This window comes from Hetaerina americana, unplaced genomic scaffold (genome assembly GCF_022747635.1).
Source record: "Hetaerina americana unplaced genomic scaffold, ioHetAmer1.1.p SCAF_12, whole genome shotgun sequence".
Lineage (NCBI taxonomy): Eukaryota > Metazoa > Arthropoda > Insecta > Odonata > Calopterygidae > Hetaerina > Hetaerina americana.
In genome coordinates, this window is record NW_027286292.1 from 11,496,110 (window position 1) to 11,520,677 (window position 24,568).

General features: G+C 41.4%; 1 protein-coding gene across 10 annotated transcripts in view; it reads left to right on the top strand.

Moving 5' to 3' along the window:
• The first annotated feature begins 231 nt into the window (after nucleotides 1–231).
• unc-104 (kinesin family member unc-104) overlaps nucleotides 232–24,568 on the top strand; it is a 152,485-nt gene continuing 128,148 nt past the window's right edge. For all 10 annotated transcript variants that reach the window (XM_071582675.1, XM_071582676.1, XM_071582682.1 and 7 more), the window contains exons 1-2: nucleotides 232–718; nucleotides 2,424–2,550. In XM_071582675.1, coding sequence (XP_071438776.1) covers nucleotides 2,451–2,550 — 100 coding nt within the window. In that variant the 5' untranslated portion in view covers nucleotides 232–718; nucleotides 2,424–2,450. The remainder of the gene's footprint in view (nucleotides 719–2,423; nucleotides 2,551–24,568) is intronic.

Here is a 24,568-nt window from a genome sequence, read left to right on the forward strand (position 1 = left end):
AGGAGCCAACGTAAGGCTCTCATAAGGGGTGGCTGGGTGGGTTTATCCTCGATTTCGGGTGGGAGAGGGGCGGAGGGTGCAAAGGGGAAGACCTCCGACGCCTGCGCAACCCATGACGTCACTGCGACCCCCCGACCCCCACCCTCTCCCTCTCTCCGCCCCCATCACACACCCCTCCCCCCCGGCCCGACTCGGCGTGCGCTCCCTCCGCCGCAGAGTCTCCGGCGTCGCCTCGTCAGTGGGATCTATCGAGCGCGGACCCGGCACCCGAGGAGCAGTCGCCCTCCTCTCCCGTCCCACTGCGCCCCGCGCTCCACAGCGCACGCACCACTTAGCCGACGGCGACCAGTCCGCGTTCATTCCTGGAAGGGATCGTTTCTTCTGGTGTTCGGGCGAGGCACCACGTCACCATGGGCACCAGCGGTGGCCCTCCCCCTCGCTCCGCGCGGTCTTCGCCCCACTGATACCCGTCTCCGCGACCCGCCTGGGTGCCGCTTCCTCCCCTCTCGTGGTCTCCATATTACCCCACCACCCTTCACGTTACACCGAAGGAGGGCAACGGTCCTCTGGGGCTAGAGAGAGAAAGAGATAGAGAGCGCGCAGACGAATCTCCGGTGGACGGTGACCAAGTGCAGCCCACCGCTTGGACAGAGGACCTCCGCCTCGTACCTCCTTGAGCGTCGCTTTCGACTCACTCTCATAACTCGCGTTTCCTGAGGTGAGCGCCATTTTGAATTTTTTCATCCATTCCGGGGTGTCTGTGTGTGTGTGTGTATATATGTGTGCTCGTTGTCGTGACCCTGCGACCCCTTCTCCGCTCGCCCCAACTGCCCCCGCGACACACGGTGGACAGGATCCCTCCTTGACACCATCTCCTCTGGTCCTAACCGCTCACCTCATCAAATCCTTCTCCCGCGAGCCGTTCCCCCGGTACAACGGCCCCGTCCGCCCACATCCCGCCCGCGGAACATGACCCCACCGAGTCCCGTGCCCCCCCCACCATTCTCGCCCCCCTCCATCACGCTCTACGTCCGCCGCCGCAACCCGCCCCCCCGAGGCTGCGGCGGTGGACGGCTGCGGTTTCTACCCTTTCCAATCTCTTCGAGCGTGTGCGCAGCGCGCGGGAGAGGACGTGGTTCGTGTCCCGGAGGGCTGTACGCTCTGCGGGGCTGAGAGGTGAGGGGATGCTCTTTGATGTTCGGTATCGGACATCTTAATCGCAGGAATCTTTGCATTGATTCCGCAGGCGGGGTTCCGAACCACCCGACAGTCAGGGGTTTCGGGGGACGGAAGGCAGCCTCTTGTGTGCCCCCGGAGAAGGGGATAACAGCACTCCCCCGAATGAGCGCCCCCACACTTACCCCGCACACTATTCTCACCCTCCTTCCACCCCCCGGTAGCTATCCAAAACACCTACGCCCCAAGCCCCTCTCTTTAATTCACCCGACGAAAGGAATCAGTTGTCGGATTGATTGACCCCATACACCACTACCAATGCCTCTTCTCCCGCCCTACCCCCGCCGACCGTGGATTTAAAACATGCCATCGCGCCACAGACCTCTTGGCGCCGTCGCCGTGGTCACCACCTCTTCCCTCTCCCCCATTCGAACCACCTCCCCTAACCCCTGCCGCACCCCCCGCATCGACTTGAGCGCACCTTTTGTCTCCCAAACGGCCGTATTTAATTTTGATCCAGCCCTCCCCCTCCTACCGAGGCCCCGGGTCACATGCACGCATGCACGAGGGATCTCGCCCCCGGTCGAAGTAGTGCCATCAGCGTGCACATTCTATAGGGTCGGATGGCCCCGGGTGGGAATTGTTGATTTCTGACGGGGCATAGACTACGTACGGGCGGGGGGCCACCGATCGGAGGTGACGTCCGCGGTTGGGCGTCATGCGGTCGGGCCGGAGAGAAAAAATGAGAATGGCGATTAGAGGGGAAGGGGACGCGAGGCGCCACCACCTTCGGCGCCTCGTGTCTTAACCCCCCGCCACTGTGAGGGTTTGAGGGGCAAGGGTCGGGTGGTTGGGTGCGTGTGTATACCATCCATGCGTTTGTAGCTCTGGCCGTGAGGAGAGGGAGGCAGGTCCTCATCGCTTGATGCTGGGCTCTCACTCGGCCTCCCTCTCCCCTTCACCCCCATCCGCCCCCTCAGCCCCTTCCACCGCCGTCCCTCCCCGGCTGCAGGAGGGGGAGGTGGCCGTGGGCGTAGTTGAGGCCGAGAGGGATCGGGTGGGGGGTTAGGAAAGGGGTGGGCCTTGAGGGGAAGGTTTGGAGTGCATGGGAGGGAGGGAGGGAAGGAGAGGGGGAGGGATGGTGGGAAGGGTTGAAGGGAGAGACGGGTGACCTTTGCGAGATGCATCACTAACGGGTCGTCTCGCGTGCCTGCTGCCTTGGTGCACGGCCGCTTTGATGCTTCCAGGAGCCGCTGTTCGACACTGCCGCAGCCATGTCGTCCGTGAAGGTGGCCGTGCGGGTGCGTCCCTTCAACAACCGGGAGGTGTCGAGGGAGTGCAAGTGCATCATCGAGATGGGAGGAAACACGACGAGTAAGTATTTTCCGTTGTCCTCTCACGACGATCCCCTGCCCCCGCCCCTCGGCACAATCGTGACCGATGACTGGGTGATGGCGCCCCCACAGGCCAGCACACGGAGGCCGAGTGTTTATTCATCGATCGCCGAGTTCTTAATGTCTCATGGGACGTGGCATTTTTTGAGTTTCCTTCCGATAAAAAACGCCTCACACTACCCCGTAAGGGGCTCACGAGGTGTTGTCACCGTTTTTGTAAGGACTCCGGGATCAATATTTTTAGCTGCGTAGACATTAAAAGACCCTGGCTACCTCGTCTTCCCTCCAGGTTCTAGCCCTGTCCTTAGCGCAAAAATCACGACTTAGGTGCCGAAACTACAGTCGTGTACATTTACGTGTACATTTACATGTACATACACTTCATTGGGTTTCACTTCGATTGACGGGAAGCGGAGGAAAAAGAAGTGATCTCAGCGGACCACTGCGGTCGATGCGGGCGACATATGTATTCTTCGCCTCTCATTTTTCATTGCTGGAAATTCCTGAGCGCTGTGGGGGAGCTCGTCACGCGAGTTGACTCACTGGCCTTCCTTAGTTCTCACTTCTTGGCCACTTACTCACTGCCTCTCCAACAGCTGGTCGCTCGCTCTCAAAGCGGAGGAGGGATGCGGTGGCAGATGGACACCCCTCTCTCCGCCGTCGTGACTTGTCGGATTCTCATGCCCAATGCTTGTGTTTTGGTGGCCTCTTCTCGGCAGCATCATTATTTCTTCTTCATGTTCTCTGCTTTTATTAAATCATTGATCGCATTTTTGACATTGTGTTCTCAACAGATATTTATGCATTACATAAACATTTGCGGCGCCTCTTTCTTTCGTGGCGCTTGCGTCGTGGACAGCCATAGAAGATCCAGGAATATTTCCTCTCGGTGACCGATGTGTCCGTTTAACACTCCGCTGGGCTCCATTGTGTGTTTCTCAGTAGGAATAATATGCCATCCATGATTGCGAGTGTTTGGCAAAGGTCGCATCTAAAATGGGGGAGGTCATAGCCACGGCAGCATCGTGACATCGCGCGAATAGTCGCAGTTCTGCGCCATAGGCAGCGTATGACGTTTGATGATTAGCGAAGTATCCCCGAAAAGCTAGAAGGGCCCTCTGGAATCAAGTGTCCTTTGATGATAGTGTAAATCTCAGCTGCTAAGAGGTGCTCGAATCTGATACTAAGGGCTGTGCGTGAAAGATCTCGTGAAAATTATTTATTACGCCTCAGATATTTTTTATGAAAATGTCCTTATTGTTTATTTCCTGCGCCAATGTTATTCGAATTAGTCCCTCATCTCGAAAAGCCACCTGATTTCCATGAAAACTGGCTTAAGTTTCAGTAATTTCCTCCGGTTTTACAATTTCATGCATTTGGAATCAGTTTTGCAGGATTAGTAATGTTTTTTTTTATATTCTCTTGTCAATTCGAGCCAGGCACAACTAAATAAAAAAATAATCTAAGATAATTTAAGTTCTGTTGTTTGTCATATTCTATGTGAAAACTACGTATTTCGGATTCTACTTTTTGCCGATCTGTTGGCACGGAATCCTTCGTAACTTCTAGAAACGCATTATTGCATTTGATTTTTGCCAAGAAAATCGAAATGTTTCCTGTAAATTTTGAAAACATTCAATTGTATGAGCTTCTTGTTATTTTCATTGATGCCTCAGCAACTTAGTCTGTCACTATGTGGAATGGGTAATAGCGACGTAAGAATCCGCATTCGTTTGAAAAGTAGTCGACTTCTTAAGAAAAGCAGTTGAAGACGTTGTTAAAGCAGTGTTATCTCGCAGGAGAGAGAAGTGGTGGGCGGCTCGCTCTGAGAGTTCGCAGCGGTCGATAATCAATTTCACGGAATCTATTGCGTTGGCCGTGTTTTCACGGAAGAAATAATAATACGGTATCTCTGGAAGTTCGTGATATTTATCCTCTCCCCTTCAGTGAATAAGATCTTAATTAGAGGCAAATTATTTTGTTAAGGACCTTTACGAAACGGGGAAGCTATAAAAAAATAGTGTAAACATTCTCGCATGGGTTCTGTAAACATTAATTTCCGAGAATTTAGTGCTGGTCTCATTACATTATTTGGACTGTGTCTAGGAATCAAGCGGTGCGTGGTGTTTTGATGGTACAGAATCTAATTCAATTTATGTTTTTCTAAATTCAATTACAGTTTTAATTTTTCGCAGAACAGTAAAACTTACACGTGACTGTTTTATGTCAATGAATGGTTATGGGTGCTGTACGATGTATACGAGTACCAATCAAGATGACTCAAGTAAGATATACACCATCTTTAATGATTATTCTTTTTTATAGTTATTCATCTAAAAGACCACAGTTGTTTGCCATTTAATGGATATAATAGTTACAGGCGAAATTCAAAATTGACTTCCACAAAATTGCAGATAAGCATCAGATTACAATACTAAGAAATTACATAACAAAACTACCGAATGTGTTCGACAAATTGTAATGGGCAGTCAATCTTTGGACGCCATAAGTCGTGCAGGTGCTACAACTTTCGTCGACAATTGAAGCCCGAAAACGTTGCCCTCTATATACATTCTCTCAGATTTGTGTTTTGTATTAAATGCGAGTGAGAATCGATTCTTGGATGCCCTTTTGGTGTGACGGCAGTCAATGTGGCCAGGGGTCGCTCGCCCTGCGTGATCAGAGTCGTGCTCTCAGCGGCGCCATGTCATCACAAGCTTGGTGCTCCTCTCACGCTGTTGACTCGGTGCGGATACTAAATCATGTAATATTCAGCTAAGTCGGGATTCATGGAGTTCTCTGGCATTATTTCTTTTGTCTGGTGAAATAATTCAAGCAACCTCTTCCACGATGTTTTATGGCGCACCAGATTGTGGGTACCGAGTAGTGGCGCAACGGTCTGAACCCTGCCCAATCAGACGTAGATGCATTCCAATATTTTGTTATTGAATTTTAATGCACCCACACTGTGCGATAATTATTTTCATATGAGAATTTGTATTGTTAAGTCTTAGACCATATATATAACTTTTAAAATGATAGAATAAATAATTTTCATTTACCAAAAGCCCCTTATGACCGATAATCATCAACATTGCATCGGAATTTGAGGTAGCGAATGTGTGTTGATATGATTCCCAGAGAGATTCATCAATGCTTGCTGTCACTGGTTTCAGATTTCAGCCAAAGTTATTGACACTACAGCTTATGTGTTTTACCAACCTCCGTCGTATGGTGTCCCAGTGCGCTTTCAAAAACCTGGCGCAGTTTTGACTCTTGCATCAAGTCAAGTCAGATAATGAACAAATTCATAATGCGTGTATAAATTCCTGCGCATTAATATAAAAATAATTGGTATTATTCTGTCGTGTGTTTCTCCTTCTCATCAATATTTTGCGTATTAAACTCTGGTAGAAATAGTCTGGAGAAGCGCCTCATCCATGCATACGTCAAGAAAATATTGGGCATGCATGCATAGTTAAGCGTTTCATACTTTGTTTCAAATTTAAACATAACATTCATATAAATTTTGACCTGATGAGTCATGTTGAAAAAATTCATTCATGCTGTAGAATTGAGGAGTTCTCAACAATTTTAGTTTACCCACAAAAATAGTACGATTTTGCTAAGTACCTGATTAAAGACCGTGATGTAAATCAGGGCTTTTAGAAGGAAATGGTTATGATTATGATAGAAGGACTTTCTTCAGCTTTTACTCTCAAGTATCCGCAACTGCGTCATTCTATCATTCTGTGACTTAAGGGCAATCCGCCTTTTGAGAGAACAAAGGCACCAATCGCGACCAAATACCCTGACTGGATATCCATGGCACATCAAAAGTAGAAGAGTGTGTTATTCCTAGTGGTGATGTTATATTATCTTAATAAACAAATATAAAATCATCGTTCAAAGTGATAATTTTTCCTCAACTTTAGGTGAGCCTTAGGAGCTAATTAGGAGAAGTCGTTTGTTTCAATGTCAATCGTAGTATGGTCGTAATCGTAGTGGTAATGTCAATGACGTGTAGCCTTCTCCGTCAGAAAATGTCGTCTCCTGGAAACGACCCGACCTGGCACAGATGAGGGGTGATTGAGGAGAGTGAACATTCTATCCTTGTTTGTTATCCGTGGTAGGATATGATTCCAGTTTATTCAAGAACTAGAGTCATATATTCTATCATTGCGAAATAAAAGGTCTCAATATCGCTGTTATTCTCTGGATGGCAATGGAACCTTCATAAGGACAGCGAGTGAATAATCTCGTAATCTGAAAAAACATTATTCCATAAGTCGTGGTGGTTGGAATCAGTGATTCGGAAATAAAGTGTCACATATTTAAGTATATATCTCGCTTCTGAAGCCTAAATGTATACATATGGGTACGGTGCTACATTTTTTCTCTAAAAATGGGAATGATTTCTGCCACAACATTAATTGATTGCCTATATGATTAGAATATAAAAAGCACACATGCAACAATAAATATCAAGATCTTGTATACGTTGTATATTAAAAAAGTCTCTATTTTGAAATGAGAACAGCCTTTTGAAACGATGTGTGATTCAATATAAAGTACGTTTGTTGATCCAAATAGACAACCTTGAATAATCAGGTTACTATGAGTAAATAGTTTTTTTGGCTTCACTCGAGGTTATCAACGTCGTGTTTCACTAACATTTGTTTTATAAGTCAGTCAAGCTTAATATTTCGTTTACTCAACAATTGCTTAAATACTGATCGGCAAATGCTACGGTAGTTTTACCAGAATACAGGTATATTTCGAGAGAGCTGCAAAGCAAATATACCAAATTTATCGCTTCAACCGTTGAAAAGCAGGTTAGCAGTTGGTTGAAATCTGCCTGTGCTGTATAAACTGCTTTTATCGTATTTTGCCTGAGCATCCATTTTACCTTTGTGAATCATAAAAATATTATTGCAAACGACAAAGATTTTCATCGTTCATGGTGCAGTTTTTTTGTTCTGAATATAGGCTTATGTTTCATTAACAAGATTTTTATTCTCTATTGATTTCGAATTACTGCATCATTTTTAGTAAACGAACGCTTTTACATAAATAAAAGTACACAGTTCATTGAAGTACAATGTCACTTAACTGTAGTAATTGTATTCTGCAATTATATTGTTAACTGTAATTCAATACTATTTCAATTCCCCTACATGTGGCCCGAAACTACCTTATGCAGATTTCTCAAACTTTGATAGACCGTGGACCATATTTATTTGTATGATCTACTGAACATTGATGAGAACATTTTTTGCGTTATTATTTGCCGTTCATAAATATCTATTCAACTTTGAAAGAGCGTTGCCACTATAATTTTTATGATCGGAAAAATTAAGGAAAACTTTTTTGTGAAGCAGTTATGGGTGACTGGTGTACCGGTTGATGAGCACTTGCAGGTCACGAAATGACAATTTTTTCGTTCTACTGACAAATCACCCAGTGAGTCATCGTTTTCCTCCGCTTTGCGATTTTCATGGGCAATATTTCCTTCAAAATCTTAAGGTTCCCCTCTAACAATTGAAATAGAAATTAGAACAAAGAAATGTCCACTTACTTTTCATAACATTCTAATACTGAAGAAGATTATAAGTCTAGGAGATTTTTAATATTGATCACAGCATCACTTGCCACCCGTTGTGAATTGCTTACTAGTACCATATGCGATTGTGGTTTAAAATAACTTGAAACCTGGATAATGTTTTAAGAATAGCTTGATAAAATTTTATAAATTGATTATATAAGATCGCTTGCTTGACTCATTATCGCCCACACATCTTCGCCTTCAGGAATTAATTCCTTGCACTTCATTTATTTTATTGAAATAATTGTCGTAGATAACATAATTTATTCATTATAACCTTAAGATGGTCCATTTATTTGATTAATTGGTAATATGGTAATATATACCGGAGGTTTAGGAGATTTGATCACTTTGAAATTATTTTCTTTGTGGAAACAACGTGGAAGTGTTTGTGTACGCCTTTTCCTTGTATCAGTCCAAACCCATGTTTTTCTCACATTTGAATTTACGCATGACAAATATGATGGATCAAACCAATAGGATAAGGCGTGTGAAAATAAAACTGCCATTTGCGGAACATAATTATTTAAAATTTTCGCAAGCGCGGATTTGAGGATTGAAATTGGGAGTTTAAACTGTTTAATCGCTATATTGCTAATACTTAAACCACGAACATCATATTTTCTAAAAGGTTAGCGACTTTCATATAAGAGCTTGCATTGTGTAAATATATTGTTTTAAGGCTCTTAGGAGGATTTATGACGTTGATATACAATATTCATGGTCCATATAAATGTTAAATGAAATACATGCTATGTAACTTTCTTCAAGCTGTACTGCCCGTTTAATGGACTTGTTGTACTACTGTAGGCTTCAATGTCGCCGCATTTAAGTTTAATTACCTGTTATATAAATAAGTATAATAATATAAATTCTACTATAAACAGTTTTTCGCGTGTCCTGTTGATAGAGGATTAGGGTCCAGGGTTTCATTCATGAAACTAGCCGCACCATTTATCACAAGTTGACGGGCATAAAACTGGTTCATTTTGTGATCATATCTAATCTTTTCGTCGCTCTGCACAGAGGTGTTTTAAATATAATTTTACGTACATTTTTCTTTACCTTTCTGCGGTTCTCCAATTCTGTCTCTGAATAAATATTAATCTTTATTAACTTGGTTAGGCTTCATGTTACAAAATGTATTACTCGAATTACTTCAAAGAAATAATATGAAAGTAGCCCGAGTTTCGGCTCTTTCCTACCACTTCCATATGAAGTACGTGTATGTATGGAACTTTTGTCACTAGGGTACACTTCGTCGATTAGGTGGGAAGAGGAAGTGGATGAGATACAACTTCTTCCATGGAACTGCGAAAAGCGATGTACTTGTATTTATTGGCAGAGGTACAGATATATGGGTGTTCGTAAAAAAGATACTTCGAGGTCGAGAATTCTTTGGTAAAACTTACTTTAGTTCTGGTTTGTTTCTATGCATATGCATGCATAATATGCCATATAAAATCGCTTTTACGAGTCTCATTTATGAGGCGTTTTTCAAAAATTCTTCTTGTACGCAATCATCTATAAAGTGCTCGAAGTATTATTTTATTATTGTACTTAAATTCCATATACACGGCTTCTTAACGGGTCTACGTATATTTTTGAATTATTTCAATGGTTAAAAAAATTAAATGTAAAAATTATATAATTTCCCCATATCTCCATCGTTGGTCTTCACTCAGGTGAATCATTATTTGCGATTCCTGGTGGTGTGACATCTTCCCTTTTCGCCAAATCATCAAAGAGTTGAATCACATTGCTGCGAGATGGATAGTAACTACTCCTATTCATTGGTCATTCTGGAGCACGCCATGATCCCTTGGATATAATAGCGGGACAATTGGTTTTTTCGTTAGTCTCTGCCGATCCGAAGATTCGAATCCCTCCTCATATGCGGCCTTATGATGAAATTATGTAACTGCTGGATTACGTTTTCCTTGAGAAACCACCTTGGCTGCTGGTACGTCTGAGAAATCCCATCGGTTTGCGGAGGTCCTCCGCCATGGAGCATTTTTTAATATTATTCATACTTCCGGTGTAAGTCACCCTAAAGATATGATTGGTGGAACCTTCGTTTGAATGTACATGTGTCTAAGCCATAAAAAAATCTTCAAAGAAGAAATGCGAAATGTAAGTCTTTGTGAACTTGGTCCATTAATGAGAAATACCATCCTTGTAGTTGTTGAGGAGTGAAATTAAGAACTGAACGCCCCGGTTGTTCAAAAATTTTAATTTTTTGATAAATGAGGACAAGAAACACTCATTTTGTATCAATCTATCCTGCTAAACATCGAAGTATCGGAATTCAATAACAAAATATAGGCTAACTCGAGGACTTAGAACTGAAAAGTGAAGTGATAAGACGCCAATAATTGCCTCACCACCTGAGGACGTCCATCGCAACGCGAGAAAATGTTGAGTCCCAAAATGATCCATATATTTCATTTACGCTCGAAAGCTACTGTATTATAAATGAAATAGGATTTATTTGCTTCCGCTCTTAAGTTGGTTTCTCGAAATGTCCGTTATTTATTGATCATTAGTCCGAAAACAGCACATTTTGGCTTGACGTTGCGTTACACAATTATTGTGACGCTCAGTTTGGTTATAACTGTTGAATGACGGTTGCCGATTTTAGCGACTCTCGTGAACAGTGACAAATCAAACGGCGTCTTTTGTGTTTTTGAATTTTCGACGCTTGAAAGTTCATCAGACATGACCACAAATGTGTGCCAATTCACGTGATGACGGACTTGTCAGTTAGCTGTCTTCCATTGTCATGTATGGCTTAGCCTAAACCGTCCTTTGGAATTTCATGTTTTTATCACCCTCCCAACTTTCAGTCCAACTGTATAAAATGAGTGCAGTATGGCACCGAAATGTGTATCCGCCGTGAAACTGGCCCTTCGAGTAAAATATATCACTGGCTTGATCACCATCCAATTACCGAACATAAATAATGTCCCAAATATCAAATGAGAATTTCTATTCCCCCTCCCCCTCCCTTCTCTCTTCACTCTGAAGGTTAAATGTGCTCCATATGCTCTGTTATGAACCATGTCCTTGCGACGCACGGACTTGCCTCCGCTGCTTTAGTATAGACGTTCGACTACCTATGTACATAGTGATTAATGAAATTGCTAAAATTTGCTTAGAATCCCAAATTTAAAAAGTACCATCAGAAATATTTAAACTTCAAAATTCAACCATGAGAAAAAATTTAACGTAGATGCTCACTTCTGTTTTCGTTAAGGGAGATTAAAATATACTCTGTAAGCATACGCCGCGTCCCTATTGATTAAATACACCAGTCATTTTCCTCGTGCTGCACTTTCAACTGTGTTCAAAATGTAAACATTCAGTGACAGAGAAAAATTTGATCATCCAGAAAGCAGACAAAGGCAGCGCAGTGGTTGTATTAGAACGAAATACCTACATCACGAAATGCGAAGACTTCATCAGGGACAATAACATTGAAGTACTTCGTTCAGACCCAACCCCCAAGTTTCAACAAGAAATTAAGAAAGTGATTAAATCTTGTAACACGTTATTCAAAAGTTGTGAAATGTTGAAACTAGTGCAAATGAATCCCTCAGCACCACGGTTTTTCGGGCTACCTAAAGTTCATAAAAATGGGATTCCGATCAGGCCTGTAGTATCAAATATGTCAGCTCCCAACCACATACTAGCGAAAAGGCTTAATGTACTCTTCAGGGAGGTTTCCAAATTTTCCACGGAATATGGTGTAGTGAATTCCTTGGACCTTGTGAACAAACTTATGAAAAAGGTCATCCCGAAAAAGTGCATGCTTGTTTCCTTTGATGTACGCAACCTTTTCACCAACGTGCCACCCATGGAAGCGGTGAACCTTGCCGAAGACATCCTCATCCGGAAATCCATCCCAGTTCCAGTTATAAGTGAACTTTGTGCATTACTTAAGACGTGTGTTTCCCAAAATTATTTCATTTTTAATGGTACCTATTTCCAACAACCCAATGGTTTAGCCATGGGCTCGCCCTTGTCCCCACTCCTGGCCGATATGTATATGGACAATTTTGAAAAAGTTTTGTTCTCCTCAGCCTACCCTCTCATTAATAATGTATTTTGTTGGTTAAGATATGTAGACGATGTCTTCTGTGTGTGGACAGGTTCTGATAGGCAACTAGATCAGTTTCTAGCACATCTAAATTCTATCAATTCTAATGTACAATTCACGTGTGAAAAAGAGGAAAAAGGTTCCCTGAATTTCCTCGACCTATCCATTTCTAAAGACAAAGATGGGTTACAGTATTCCATTTTTAGGAAAGAAATGTATACAGACCAATTAATTAATTCCTCTTCAAGGCATTGCTTCACCCAAAAGCTTTCGGCATTTCATGCAATGATCCACCGTTTGACCGCTATCCCTATGTCAAAATTCAATGTAAATAAGGAACTTAATGTAATTAAAACGTTAGCAGTAAACAATGGGTATTCAGAAGATCTAATAAATAAACTTTACCGGAATAAACTTACAAAAATAGCCTTAAGCCACATTTACAACCCCGAACATGTAAAAGATCCCACTGCCAAATGGCGGAGAATACTATATCTTGGGACTATTTCTCAAAAAGTAATTAAAAGTTTACCTAAAGAAAAAATTAAATGTGCCTTTTACAGTCGTTCATGCCTTAAGAACCTGATCTCTCACACTAAAGACAAAGTCCCCGAAAACGAGAGGAGTGGAGTGTATGAGTTAAAGTGCTCGGATTGTAGCACAAAGTATATTGGACAAACAGGACGGAAATTTAAAGAAAGGATTAAAGAACACCAAACATGCGTAAAAAATAAGAACATAACATCCCTCTTTGCAAAACACCTCATCGAAAGTGATCACAAAAGTGACTTTGTGACAAAAATTATTCATTTTGAAGAAAAAGGTCAAAGGCTCGATGCTTTGGAGCAGTTAGAAATTTTGAAATGTGTCCGTTGGAAAGATGATCTTGCCAACGAAATTTTGTATCCCTCCCACTCCCCACTCCTAGACCTACCACTCTTCTAAATCAAAAATGTAATTCTCTTTTCTTCCCAGCTACATTGTAACCTTTTTTACCCCTCCGACCTCCCTCTCTGACCAACCCCCCCCTCCTATGATCAGAAGGTATATATAGCCAGCGTGCTTCTATGAGGACCACCTGATGATGACGTTCAACGTCGAAACCTGGGTCGTGTGTTTTTAAATAAAGTGTGTGGAATTACAAAGTCAATTATTTCATTACATTTCAATATGTTATGCAAATTCCACAAAGTTACGCCTGAGACAACAAATTTTAAAAAAAAGTGTAATTCCATGTGTAATCAATGCTGTTTTTGTTTTAAATTATTTCTCGATCCCAGTTACTGGAGTGCATTTGATTGATCTTCCTTTTCGCAGTAACAATTATTGTTACTTTCCCAGTCACGAGGAATAATGAAAGATTTATTAATAATCGCAGATGTTACAATGGGCACCACCATTTATTTCGATTTAAGCGGCATTTGGTGCAAAGCAGTTTAATGATAAGTGGCTCTCACTCGCGACCGCCATCAGCAGCCCTTGAGATCCTGTGGAAACCTTCCGTGGACTGAGGGTGGGCGCTACCTCTAAGCTCCTCGGTGCATTGTGCAGACGGGGTCGACATGGAGGCTGAGCCTCCTCATCTGTGTCGAAAACAACATTCGGGTTGATTAGGCTCACCCCCCCTCTTTCACACCTCATTTCCGCTTTACCTCGTCCAGGCCAGGTCGCTCGGCGGCCGTGGAAATTCGTGCTCGGTAGGAGGCACACGGCGCCCCCGTGCCGTGACATTCGCCGCCCTCGCCCGAGGTCCTCGTAGCGGTGGCAGCCCGTGGTTTCCGCTGCGCCGCCAACGAATTGACGACACAGTTCAATAAATCAATATCCCTTTTCCAAGGTGTTTGCATACCAATGGCGTTCCTCGGTGTTCCAAGTCGCCTTCTTCCTCGTGCACTCCTTCCACCCCCACTCGCCGACTACCTCACTCTCATTCCCGCCCCACCTCGCAAAACCGTAGGTCCCCCTCCTGTTGTTCAATCGACATTTGCCTTTTCTCTTCCTGCGTTCTTTGTTAGACTAACCTGGTCTCAGTATTTTAAAAAATATTCATTTTTAGGGTTTTTTGCTGGGCAAAGATGCCATTCCCTCCTTTGTGGACATGTTTTCAGCAAAGAATCGTGTTATCACTTATTTGAGTTCGTTTTGTTTCTTCAAATATACGTATATTTATGGGTCCGTTTCTTAGGAGTACCTCATAAAGTCAAGGCACAATTTCTCGTACTGATGACAAAGTGCCTTTTAGTGACATAAAATAAGTTCCAATGCTACTACCCTCCCCCTCAGTATTTAATGTTTGTATATGACAAAGAAAACAGTGGCAAAATTGTAATTATTGCAATTACACACGCATTAATCTTAATCAACTAATAATAAATGATATTTACATGCGATAGATGTCATGGCAAAGGGAACAAATACTCCTTCCTCCCACGATTATGCTTCAGTGGCATTCATTTCAGCGTTTTTTTTATTTTCAGCTACATATTATGTTGCGTTAACTTTTGTCTCTTAATGAAATCGAATGTGTAATTATAAAATCCAATGAGATCAATTTTGAGGGTTTCATGGAGGTTTTTAAGTTCCGTTCAAAACGTTTCAAATTGTAGAGCGCTTGAAGGATTTATTTTGACGGTCCGTTTGTAAATAGTGTATATGGATGTATCTTTCCTCCGAAAGGGTACCATAAAAAAGGCCTAGGTATATGGGACATTAAAAATAACTAAATTATACTCATGTTTATTTAATGTATTTCCATGGACCCATCAATGAGAGGCGTACATTTTGGAGATAAACTGGAAACTATTAAATGGTTCGTGGAATAGCTTCGTTAGTGTTTCGTATTGACTATGGGTGTATCCCCGGAGTCTAAAAACATCACCAGAGGGCGACCGTTACGTATAACTAGTCAGCAGTAGTAAGAAGACCGTTTGTCATCAGTCCACGAAATTTAAGAGACAATTCGGTATTATTTTATTCTCGAGTGCCCTAAAAGATTTAATCTATATTGGTATTATTTTCCCTATTTATCTAGCGTTTTAATTTGTTAATTTCCACACTTTTCGATTACAGAAACTAGTATTCTTTAATCAATCTCCGAAGATGTATCATACATGTATACTCGTACTGCATATCAGGTCAGGTGTTAACGTAATACCCAAGGACTCCAGAAGGTCCGCTCTGTTGATATCTAGTCCTCCGAAACAAGGGGAAAGGGGAGTGGGATTTGTTTGTCTAGAAATGGACACTGGGAAAAACTGTTCAGGTCTGATTTAGATGGGAGCCCAACCTTATGTTACGAGATCCCAAGTCTCGGAACTTCAGACAAGAAAGCTGTCGAGCTTGCCTGGTAGAGCTACGAAATTATTTTTTTAAATTAAGCTTTGTTTCATTGATGGTTACGGACTTCATTTGGTAAACATACTGCGTTTATTAATTCTATATCATTTTAATGAAAATCATCGTTATTCATATGATGGATTTTGTCAGTGCGACCGAGGATGTAATACCCTCCTGATATAAGGAATCATGTAGTTATGTGTTTAGAAAATGACAGGCGTAACAATATGGTCATAACACAGGTTTTGTCGAAGGAAGAGCGATTAGCTATATGTTTTCATATGAAAACACATCTGAAAACAAATCGCCGCCTAAAATGTTTTCGCGGTGGAAGTACGTAGTAGAGCAGAAGTCTCATGTACCTAAGGAATTCCACCCCTGGGACTCGGGCGGCGACTTTGCTAAGAAATTAACTTCACAGGACCTAAATTTTTAATGATGCACCCGGGACCATGAAAGGGCAATTACGACGCTGTAAACTATGATTTCTCGGAAGCGTGTGGATTTACCTCAAAGGTGGTTTATATGCTTCATGGGTTAAAGGGGAGATCCTCAGTCGTAAGGCGAGAATTTAATGACAGTCATCAGACTGCCTCGTAGTTGGACTAAAGGAAGACTCCAGCATGTCTTAGACTATTTCACATCACTACCACGATGCATATTTCAGTTGAATTTATTTTTTCTCTAGTCCAGGTTTTATTGAAAATACGTTTTCCTTTGTTGTGAATGTGTACAAAATATGGAAATTTTTTGTTTCGGCACCTTTATGTCCGTTTTAATTTCCGTTTAAGTTGATAATTTTCTTTTTCAAACTCAAAGTAATATTTTTTTACGATCGTCAGGTTAGTATCTTTATGTTTAGGTCTTATAAACTTGTTAGTCATCAGGATTAAATCTTTGCCACTGTCTTTGCGTATTGATTCACATTAACCTTGAGTATTTCTCAGTTTTTCTATTATTTTTACTGACTGTGAAAGGTAATGGCCTTCTTGCAGGAATCCTGGCTACATTTTGGGTCACTCCTATTTCGTGTGTGCTTCTTAACCAGTATAGGTTTTCTCGAATTCTTGGGTGCATTTGTGCATGGAAAACCGTGTCTCCACTGCATCTTCCGAACTTCGTAGCACTGGATTTGAATGGTCATATATTTGTAGTATTTCTTCGCTAAAAGACTCTCTGGAGTAATTCCGTCTGTCCACCTGAGGTATAACCCGGGAGTTCTGATCCCTAATTTGTTTTCCTGATTGGTCCGGGGAAGCGCGCGCGTGAATTTGGGTGTGGCCGATAGGGACAGAGACTTCGCAATTGAGACAAGGGAATAAAATAAGTAAGTCACCTGGGAGACGAACGTTCCCGAGTGAAGGACCTTATCTTCAGCACTATTTTCTAGGCTTTCTGTTTGGCGGAAAGAATACTCGGTGTTCATTCACTCCGTGCTCCGAAAACCCCAAGATTCCCTCGGCGAGAAATTAACGGCAAACTTACAGATACGTGTTTCAACTTTGGATTTTGTGTTCAAATGGTCGAGGTAAACGCGGATGCTTATACTATACCACTGTTTGTTTTTATTCTGTATATTAGCGTTTTTCTTATCATTTTTTGAGGCATGAATTATTGAAGCAAAGTCGGGTGAAGGAAATGGAAAAGGGGGAATAGTATTGTTTGAACCTTGAATAACATGCGAAAACTCAGCTTTTGATAACTTATGCGACTACTAGAATTAAATAAAATTCAGAAGATTTACACGGGTATGATAACAACGGCAAGAAAAACCTTTTAATATCATATTTTTTACTGGGTTGAAGTGACATGAGGTTTTAATAATCTTGTCGTTTCCCTTGATATTTTTTCTGTTTACTCCTTAAGATTAATATTAGCATTCAGGTGCTAATATTAATTTAGGACGAGGGACATTGTTTTCCTAAACCTTGATGTTCATTTTCTTTGTTCAAGTAACTAACAGGCTATTAATATTTAATAACAATTAAAGATTTGGAAAATTTTATCATTAATGTACAATTTCTGTGCGTCTCGGTGATTCATTTATTTTCCTTGTCGCTTGTTAACCATTTTGAAAAGTCTCTCTTTATTTTGCCCCTCCCCCTTGCACTCAGCCCCCGGACCAGACAAATGATGCCCCCTCGGTCAGAGGGTATCATTTGTCCGGTCTGCAATTGAGTGTGCAATTTGGTGTTTTGGAAGTTTTTTTATGAGAATAGGTCGATGATGGGAAATTCCTTCCGGTCCGTTTCATAATCCACTACTCCATCAAGGTGCCGTTTCCAGTGTTCCACATGTTCCTCGAGTGCATTGCCTTCGACGAAAGCCACGGTCGTCTCTGATGTTGGACTCAGCCGCCCGCATCACTTACCCCTTGTAACAAGCACACCCACCACAACAGTCTGTCGCCTTGACGAGCATTTTTCTGGAAAAAAATGATAATGCATGAATGAGTGGAAACAAGTAATTAACTGGACCGTAATTGGGATCACGACCTTCCCATTGTCATTAAGCAAATTTTTCTTCGCCATTGAGCCAATGCCCTACTAATACTCCATTGGCAACGGTAGAGTTATCGTCAATCCGATCACGTGGTGGCCGCAAAAATCCTCAAAAATGCTCCCGGGGACACTAGCAAACATCCTTCTTGAAAGCTTGGCGTCGATATAGGAATGAACTGATGTCGAAGCCCGTACTCCGCCTTTATGGTCTGAAATATAGCACACACACACGCGCGCACACACACACGCACACAAACACATATATATGTATGTATGTATTTGTGTATATATATATATATATATTTGTGTGTGTATATATATATATATGTATATTTTTTTATAATATATATATATGTATATGTCTCTTCAGCGGAATATAGGAGAAGGGGAAAAGTCTTCTCCATCCTCTCACTGTAGAAGGTATCACGGGAGGAAGTACACTTCACCGAAAAGTACAATTCTCGGGTTAGTTTCTTGTTTATATGCTTTATGTTTTTGTTAGTAAATAAATAAATATATATATATATATATATATATATATATATGTATACACATAAATACTTTTCCCCTATACTATATAGACTTTTCCCCATCTCCTATTTTCCGCTGAAGTTGTTTTTTTTGGATCCAAGTTTTTACATTTTTCACGTCTGTACTACCCAAATATTTCATTATTACTTCATCACCTTTTCCACCAACATACACACATGTGCACAATTATATATGCACTATAAATATTAAAATGAAGGGGACGGGATACGTCTAGCAGCCGTCAGCTTCCCGGGCACATACCGGCTCACCGCCAGGGAATGTTGAGCGTATCTATTCGCTTCTTTTTAACTCCGCGAGAAAATGGATCAGGGTGTGCACTTGGAGGCGATGAATCGCGCCTGTCCGTCAACCTATAATGGAACCTACCTCATGGTCATTTTTCCACGAATACTCAAATGGGCTTCATTTTTGGATAGATTCAATGAAATAATGGGAAGACCGAGTATCCGTGGGTCCTTTTGATTTAGCGGTAGGCGTGCTCTTTTGTTCAGCTGAAAGCTTCACCTCTCTTGCTTTATACAGATAGTTGGTTTTTCAATTATATTTCATCCGATCCCTCGCCGTCAGATAAGGTGGTTGTTCCTCAAAGGCTGTTGGTTTATGTTGAGTAGGCCATAGTATGTGTCAGTGTGGTCATACATGTCGTTTAATACAAATATTATATTATATATACATCCATTATATTATGGAACATGTGGTGTAATCAAATGATGCTGTGATATGCTCAATATTGACAAGTGAAACATCAAAAGAATTCTTCTCCATGTTTAAGAATCGCTTAGCAATATTTTAAAGCGTTATTTCAAAGCCCTCACTTTCTGTATAACGTCCTGCATTAAGACGATCCTGGGTGGTAGTATTGTTCCACGGAATTACGTCTCTTAAGCTTCTCTAATCTTTAAAAGGTTTGTATTATTATGAATGGTTCCAAATACATTAAAATATTAATTAATTTTGCTCATGTAAATCATATTAAATATATAGTGCATCTTGATTGGAAAACAGTCGTTTAAAATTAATACTATTATTGATCAATTACGCCCGTAGCAAAATATTACTTTTGAATTGAAGAATCCTCGTCAATAGATTATGGTAGTTCTGCGAACGAAGGGTTGCTTACTGCAGTGAACATTGTCTGTCTATTATTTACTAAATTTATTAGCACTGACGTAATACACTACGCTAACCCTTTCTTCTGATTTCATCACATTACGTCATTTAAAAAAGAACAAGTGATTAAGGGATATATTAAGCACTTATAACTAACTTTTCATACTTGTTCATAACTTAGTTTGCATAATTATTTCTTACTTGGCCCAATGAGCAAATTTTAACTTCGGTAAAAATGATTGTTTTTATTTGTGAGCTATTATTAATGACTTGTTTATTTATCATACTTTTTCCACCTCGGCAATGAAACTCATGGATTTTTACTGGTGGAATTTAAAGCCTCCAGTTCCCCGTGGTTGATTTGGCAACTGATGCATAATACAAAAAATGGGATTATTTCTGCATCACATTTTAAGCATTGCTAAATATGAAATCCCATGATCGATATTTTCTTGAATTTTGTGTATGCAATCAAAATTCGATTTATTCTTTTGAAAAACTTTGCTTTTTTACTCCAAGGAACGCATAGTACAGACATGCTTTGCATTTTCCTACTCTCCTTTTGGAAGAGAAAATGCTGCTTATCTGTAAAATGGATGTTTTCCTCACCTAAGGTTCTAAATTGCAGCATGATTTTATCAAGTGTTCCCCCCCCTTGTATGCTGAACTTGGTTGAAAACCTTTTCTGTTATGTAACTTCGGTTTGCCATTGAAGGGGGTGCAATGTCAACGGAAACGTGTCTTTTCTTTGTCAGCAATGAAAGTAGGTTAGGCAGATAAGGTCTCCTCGATTCAGTTTTCCCTTTAGCGAATTGGTTTTTCAAAGATCAGTCTTTCAGATGTTCAGCCATTTTTGTATTAAAAGCATTAATTTAACGCTGAGTTACTTTCTCCTATATTACTACCTATGCTCACGCTGAGTTACTATCCCGTACGCCATATTTGATTTTCTTTATTTCAAAACATCATACTGTGTTTCTAAACTCCTAAGTTCTTAGAACAGAGTTGTGAAGTCCGATCTAAGACCAGGTATGCATCTAATTATCTCTGAGAGGAAACTTGTTTGAAAAAGGTTTAGATGAATATTATTTTGTGAAATCTATTTAGTTTCACAAAGCAAGATAGTTGCTGTTTCTCCGTGATGATAAAGCGTTCTTATATTCTCCCGATTAAAATAATGGTCGAGCCTATTTATACCGGAAGTTTAATGTAGGAACCAGCAAATCAAGTAACACGGAACTGCTTAACTTTTGATACCCTTTAAATTGTTCCTTTTTTGGAACAGTCAATAGGAGATCACATTGGGGACTTATAACCTCGGTTCATTTCATGAAATGGTTTTCAGCAAGTCGTTCACTCATATGCTCTCCTGAAGTTTCAAGAGCTTGCTTCCATTTAGTTCATAGCGAAACACAAAATTGATGGGGGAATTAAAATAGGTAACTAACGAGCTCAGCCCTTAAGTGAACAGGGGGGATACGTATTCTATTCAAATTCGTGGCACTGGTGCTATTATACTCGTATTCCCAGTATTTGTAGAAATGCACTGCCGTCAAACACGACGGGGTATCAAATAATAAAAAATCCGTGGCGTTCGTTACATACAGAAATTTTGTTTATGAAAATCTCTTGAATGACCGATACGTGGAGCGAATGAATCTTGATCTGTTTCCATCTAACCATTTCTCATTATCTTACTTTTCCTCGACCGCTCTTATCTTCCTTTTTTCTGTATAGTTTCCGGATTTATGTTGACAAGCCAGTTGAAAATCTCACACACAAGTCTCACCTGCACTCTGTATGCCCTGGGTACCTTTCTGCTGAGTACTTTCGAACGAATCCTCAGTCCTCTCGTTTGCATGCTTATTTCCATCTATCATGTTTCCATCGATGCGTCTCCCTAATATTCTCCCTTTTATACTTTCCTTTGATCCTTCCTTAATTAAATTCTGTCGGTCACTACCCACCCTTACTTTCAACTACATCACACCCCTACCTGGGTGGCCATCCGTTATTCCTTGCCGCTCAAATATAAGTGAGAGTGCCTAAGGTCCTAAGGGCGCTAATCTTCGAACGATGCTCGGCCGAGCATCCTTTAGATACCATTTCCTTGTTTAATATTCACCCATTCCATTTAATCCCACTCCTCGTCTCTTCCCAATTAAATAATCAAAGAAATCGTTCCAATAAATAATATCAATTGTGTGGTTGTCGTTTTATGAAGGCTTTTCGCCTACTCTGCTCCGAGCGGTTTCAGGTGTGATTCAACCGAAGGAACAGCCACAGGAACTGTCGATGAAGTATCCGAAATCCGAGACGACGGGGTGGAAAGAAATAGGGATGAAACTGAGTATAAAGTAATCACACTTAGTTACTCGGAATATGTGTTTGCAGCATAATTCATACTAGTGCTTATGCGGTATGCGTGTTGGGCTTTTTCTGAGATGCCTTGCTGTCTATCGCGTCTGTATGTTTTACACATCTATGACCTCCGAATACTAGGGATTGCTAATTTTATATTATTTTTTAATCTTAATGTAAGTTTAGCTGAAAGTATCTTTTGTTGGTCTTAATAGTAGCTTTGAAGCATGTCCATGAAAAGTACATCATAATGACACTATTCGATGACTCTTGTACGTTTCCGTTGTGAAAAGAGGCCAACCTTGTTATTGTGTCAATGTGCAATAAAAAATCCCTCCCCTATTTGAAATTTTAATGACCATGGTACACCGTTCGAGCGTGTCATACTGTGATCTCAAAATAAGTAAAATATTATTGAGTAGGTGCATGATTATTTCTTACTTCGTTCGAATATAGTCTCTTTCCTTGCCGATTACATGGAAATATCTGAGGAATAGTTTTAATTTTATTTAATGACAGCTACAATATTCAGGGTGTGGGGTCTGTTTTTACTGTCGGTCGGACACTAAAAATGAATTTTACAGATCCATTTCCAGCGTAACCTCAAGCACAGAAACACATCCACTCATAAACACAGAGACGCATTCGTCGTCGCTTTGTTATCGACTCTGTCAGTACGAGTATGAGCGTCGGTCTGACAGTGAGAGGCCGGTCACGAGGTTATACTTCTTCATCTGTGGGAGGAGCAGAAACCTCTCTACTCTCTGTTCGGTCGTTCTGTGCCGTATCGTCGGGGAGAGGGAATGAAACGGAAGTGGACATGAGAGGGGCGGATCGTTGCCTGACCTCCTTGCCACCGACTGCCCTTATCTCCGCATGACCATCCACTCCCACAGCCACTCCGGCTCGACTTTCCAGGCGCCCGCCATCAATTAGCGGCCTGGCGTCAAGTCGGCCGGAGACGAAATGGTGACTGACTCAGATGACGTCTCCTTGGGTATGGCTGACGGAGCTTGGGCTCCTCCCGCATGAATCGGGTCCTGAATCAGGCGATGGATGATTCAGATGGCGTGTGTGATTTTTACAAGCTTACCGTGTGTAATCTGGTCCCGAGTTCGAACCTGAAAGAGATAAAGTGTTGCGCTCTTGGGATGTTGGAATGCTGTATGCGGGGTTTATGGTATATTGTAGTCTTAACCTTCGAAACTCTTTTATGGCTCTAGTGGTATGAACTATTAAATTAACTTTAGGCCCACGTGAAAAAAGTAAGCTTAATTGGCTGAAATTTATGAGACAATGTGACTGCCGCCGTCGAAACGTATTAAAAAATGGTACTATTTGTACGAATCAAGAACTTCATGTCCTTCATAAATCTTGCTTTTTCGAGTTGATTGGGCGAAAAAATGTACGGAAATTTGGTTATTGTTCACAGTATTTTCCAGACTGTGATTACGTCTTATCAGCACCATAGGAATTTTTCGGCAAAGGTAAAGGGTTTTGACAATCCCTGAGGCAACAAAGCTTATGCCCGGTTTGTCTATCGTTAGGCAACAGGGTTTTTATTTGGCATTTATGCCATTCAAAGGATCAAGCGAAATTTCTTGTTGTTCTCTTTCTGATGGAAATTACCTACCGGCAAACGATAGATTGCCTGGCGGGTACCGTTAACCCTTCAGTTGAATATTCGGGGAATTACGTCCACAATGATGGACCCAAACTTAAGGGTACTCCAATTTTTTTAAAGAACATTTTCCTTCGCAGTGTTTCGGGCATCTTAACGACTTATCATTCGTATGCACTTGAAGCCATTTTGAAGGGCCCCAAGAGGTTTTGCTGGGTATGTTTGCAGCATCGGACTAGAGGGTGAGCTCCATGCGAACAATGCCAAAAGTACAGTGGTCAGTGGGATTATCCCGGTGTCGCTTTGGGTGGTCGATAGATTTGTGATCACCTGTCTAGAAGCCATAGTAATGGCATTATCTGCTCCTAATCGTAAGAGCAGTGAAAACTTTTGGCTTCGCAGCTAATTCGCCACTATTTTCCAACTCATTTCTACTTGTTACTTATCGGGTAAATATTACTACTTTTCATCCTAAGTCCTAAGTATATTTTAGTGAGCTAAAAGTACACCCCTGTAACCGCCATAAACGTTCTTCCACTCTTGGTGTAGATTTTAATTTATTATTATTCTCCATCACCTGCCCACACAAAACGTCCGCCATTATGCTTGGTACTTAGCGATTCTAGGATTCCTGTAAGTCGAGAGTGGGGCAACCGCCGAAAAATAAACGGTAACGCTTATAATCAGGTATTTTTAATAGTGTACATTTTCTTGATGCATCAACCCGTTAACTTAAAAAATATGAATCGGCGAACGTTGTCTTTCTCGAATCATAGGAATTTCTGTCTTAAAAAGTCGGCCGAGCTCTGACTT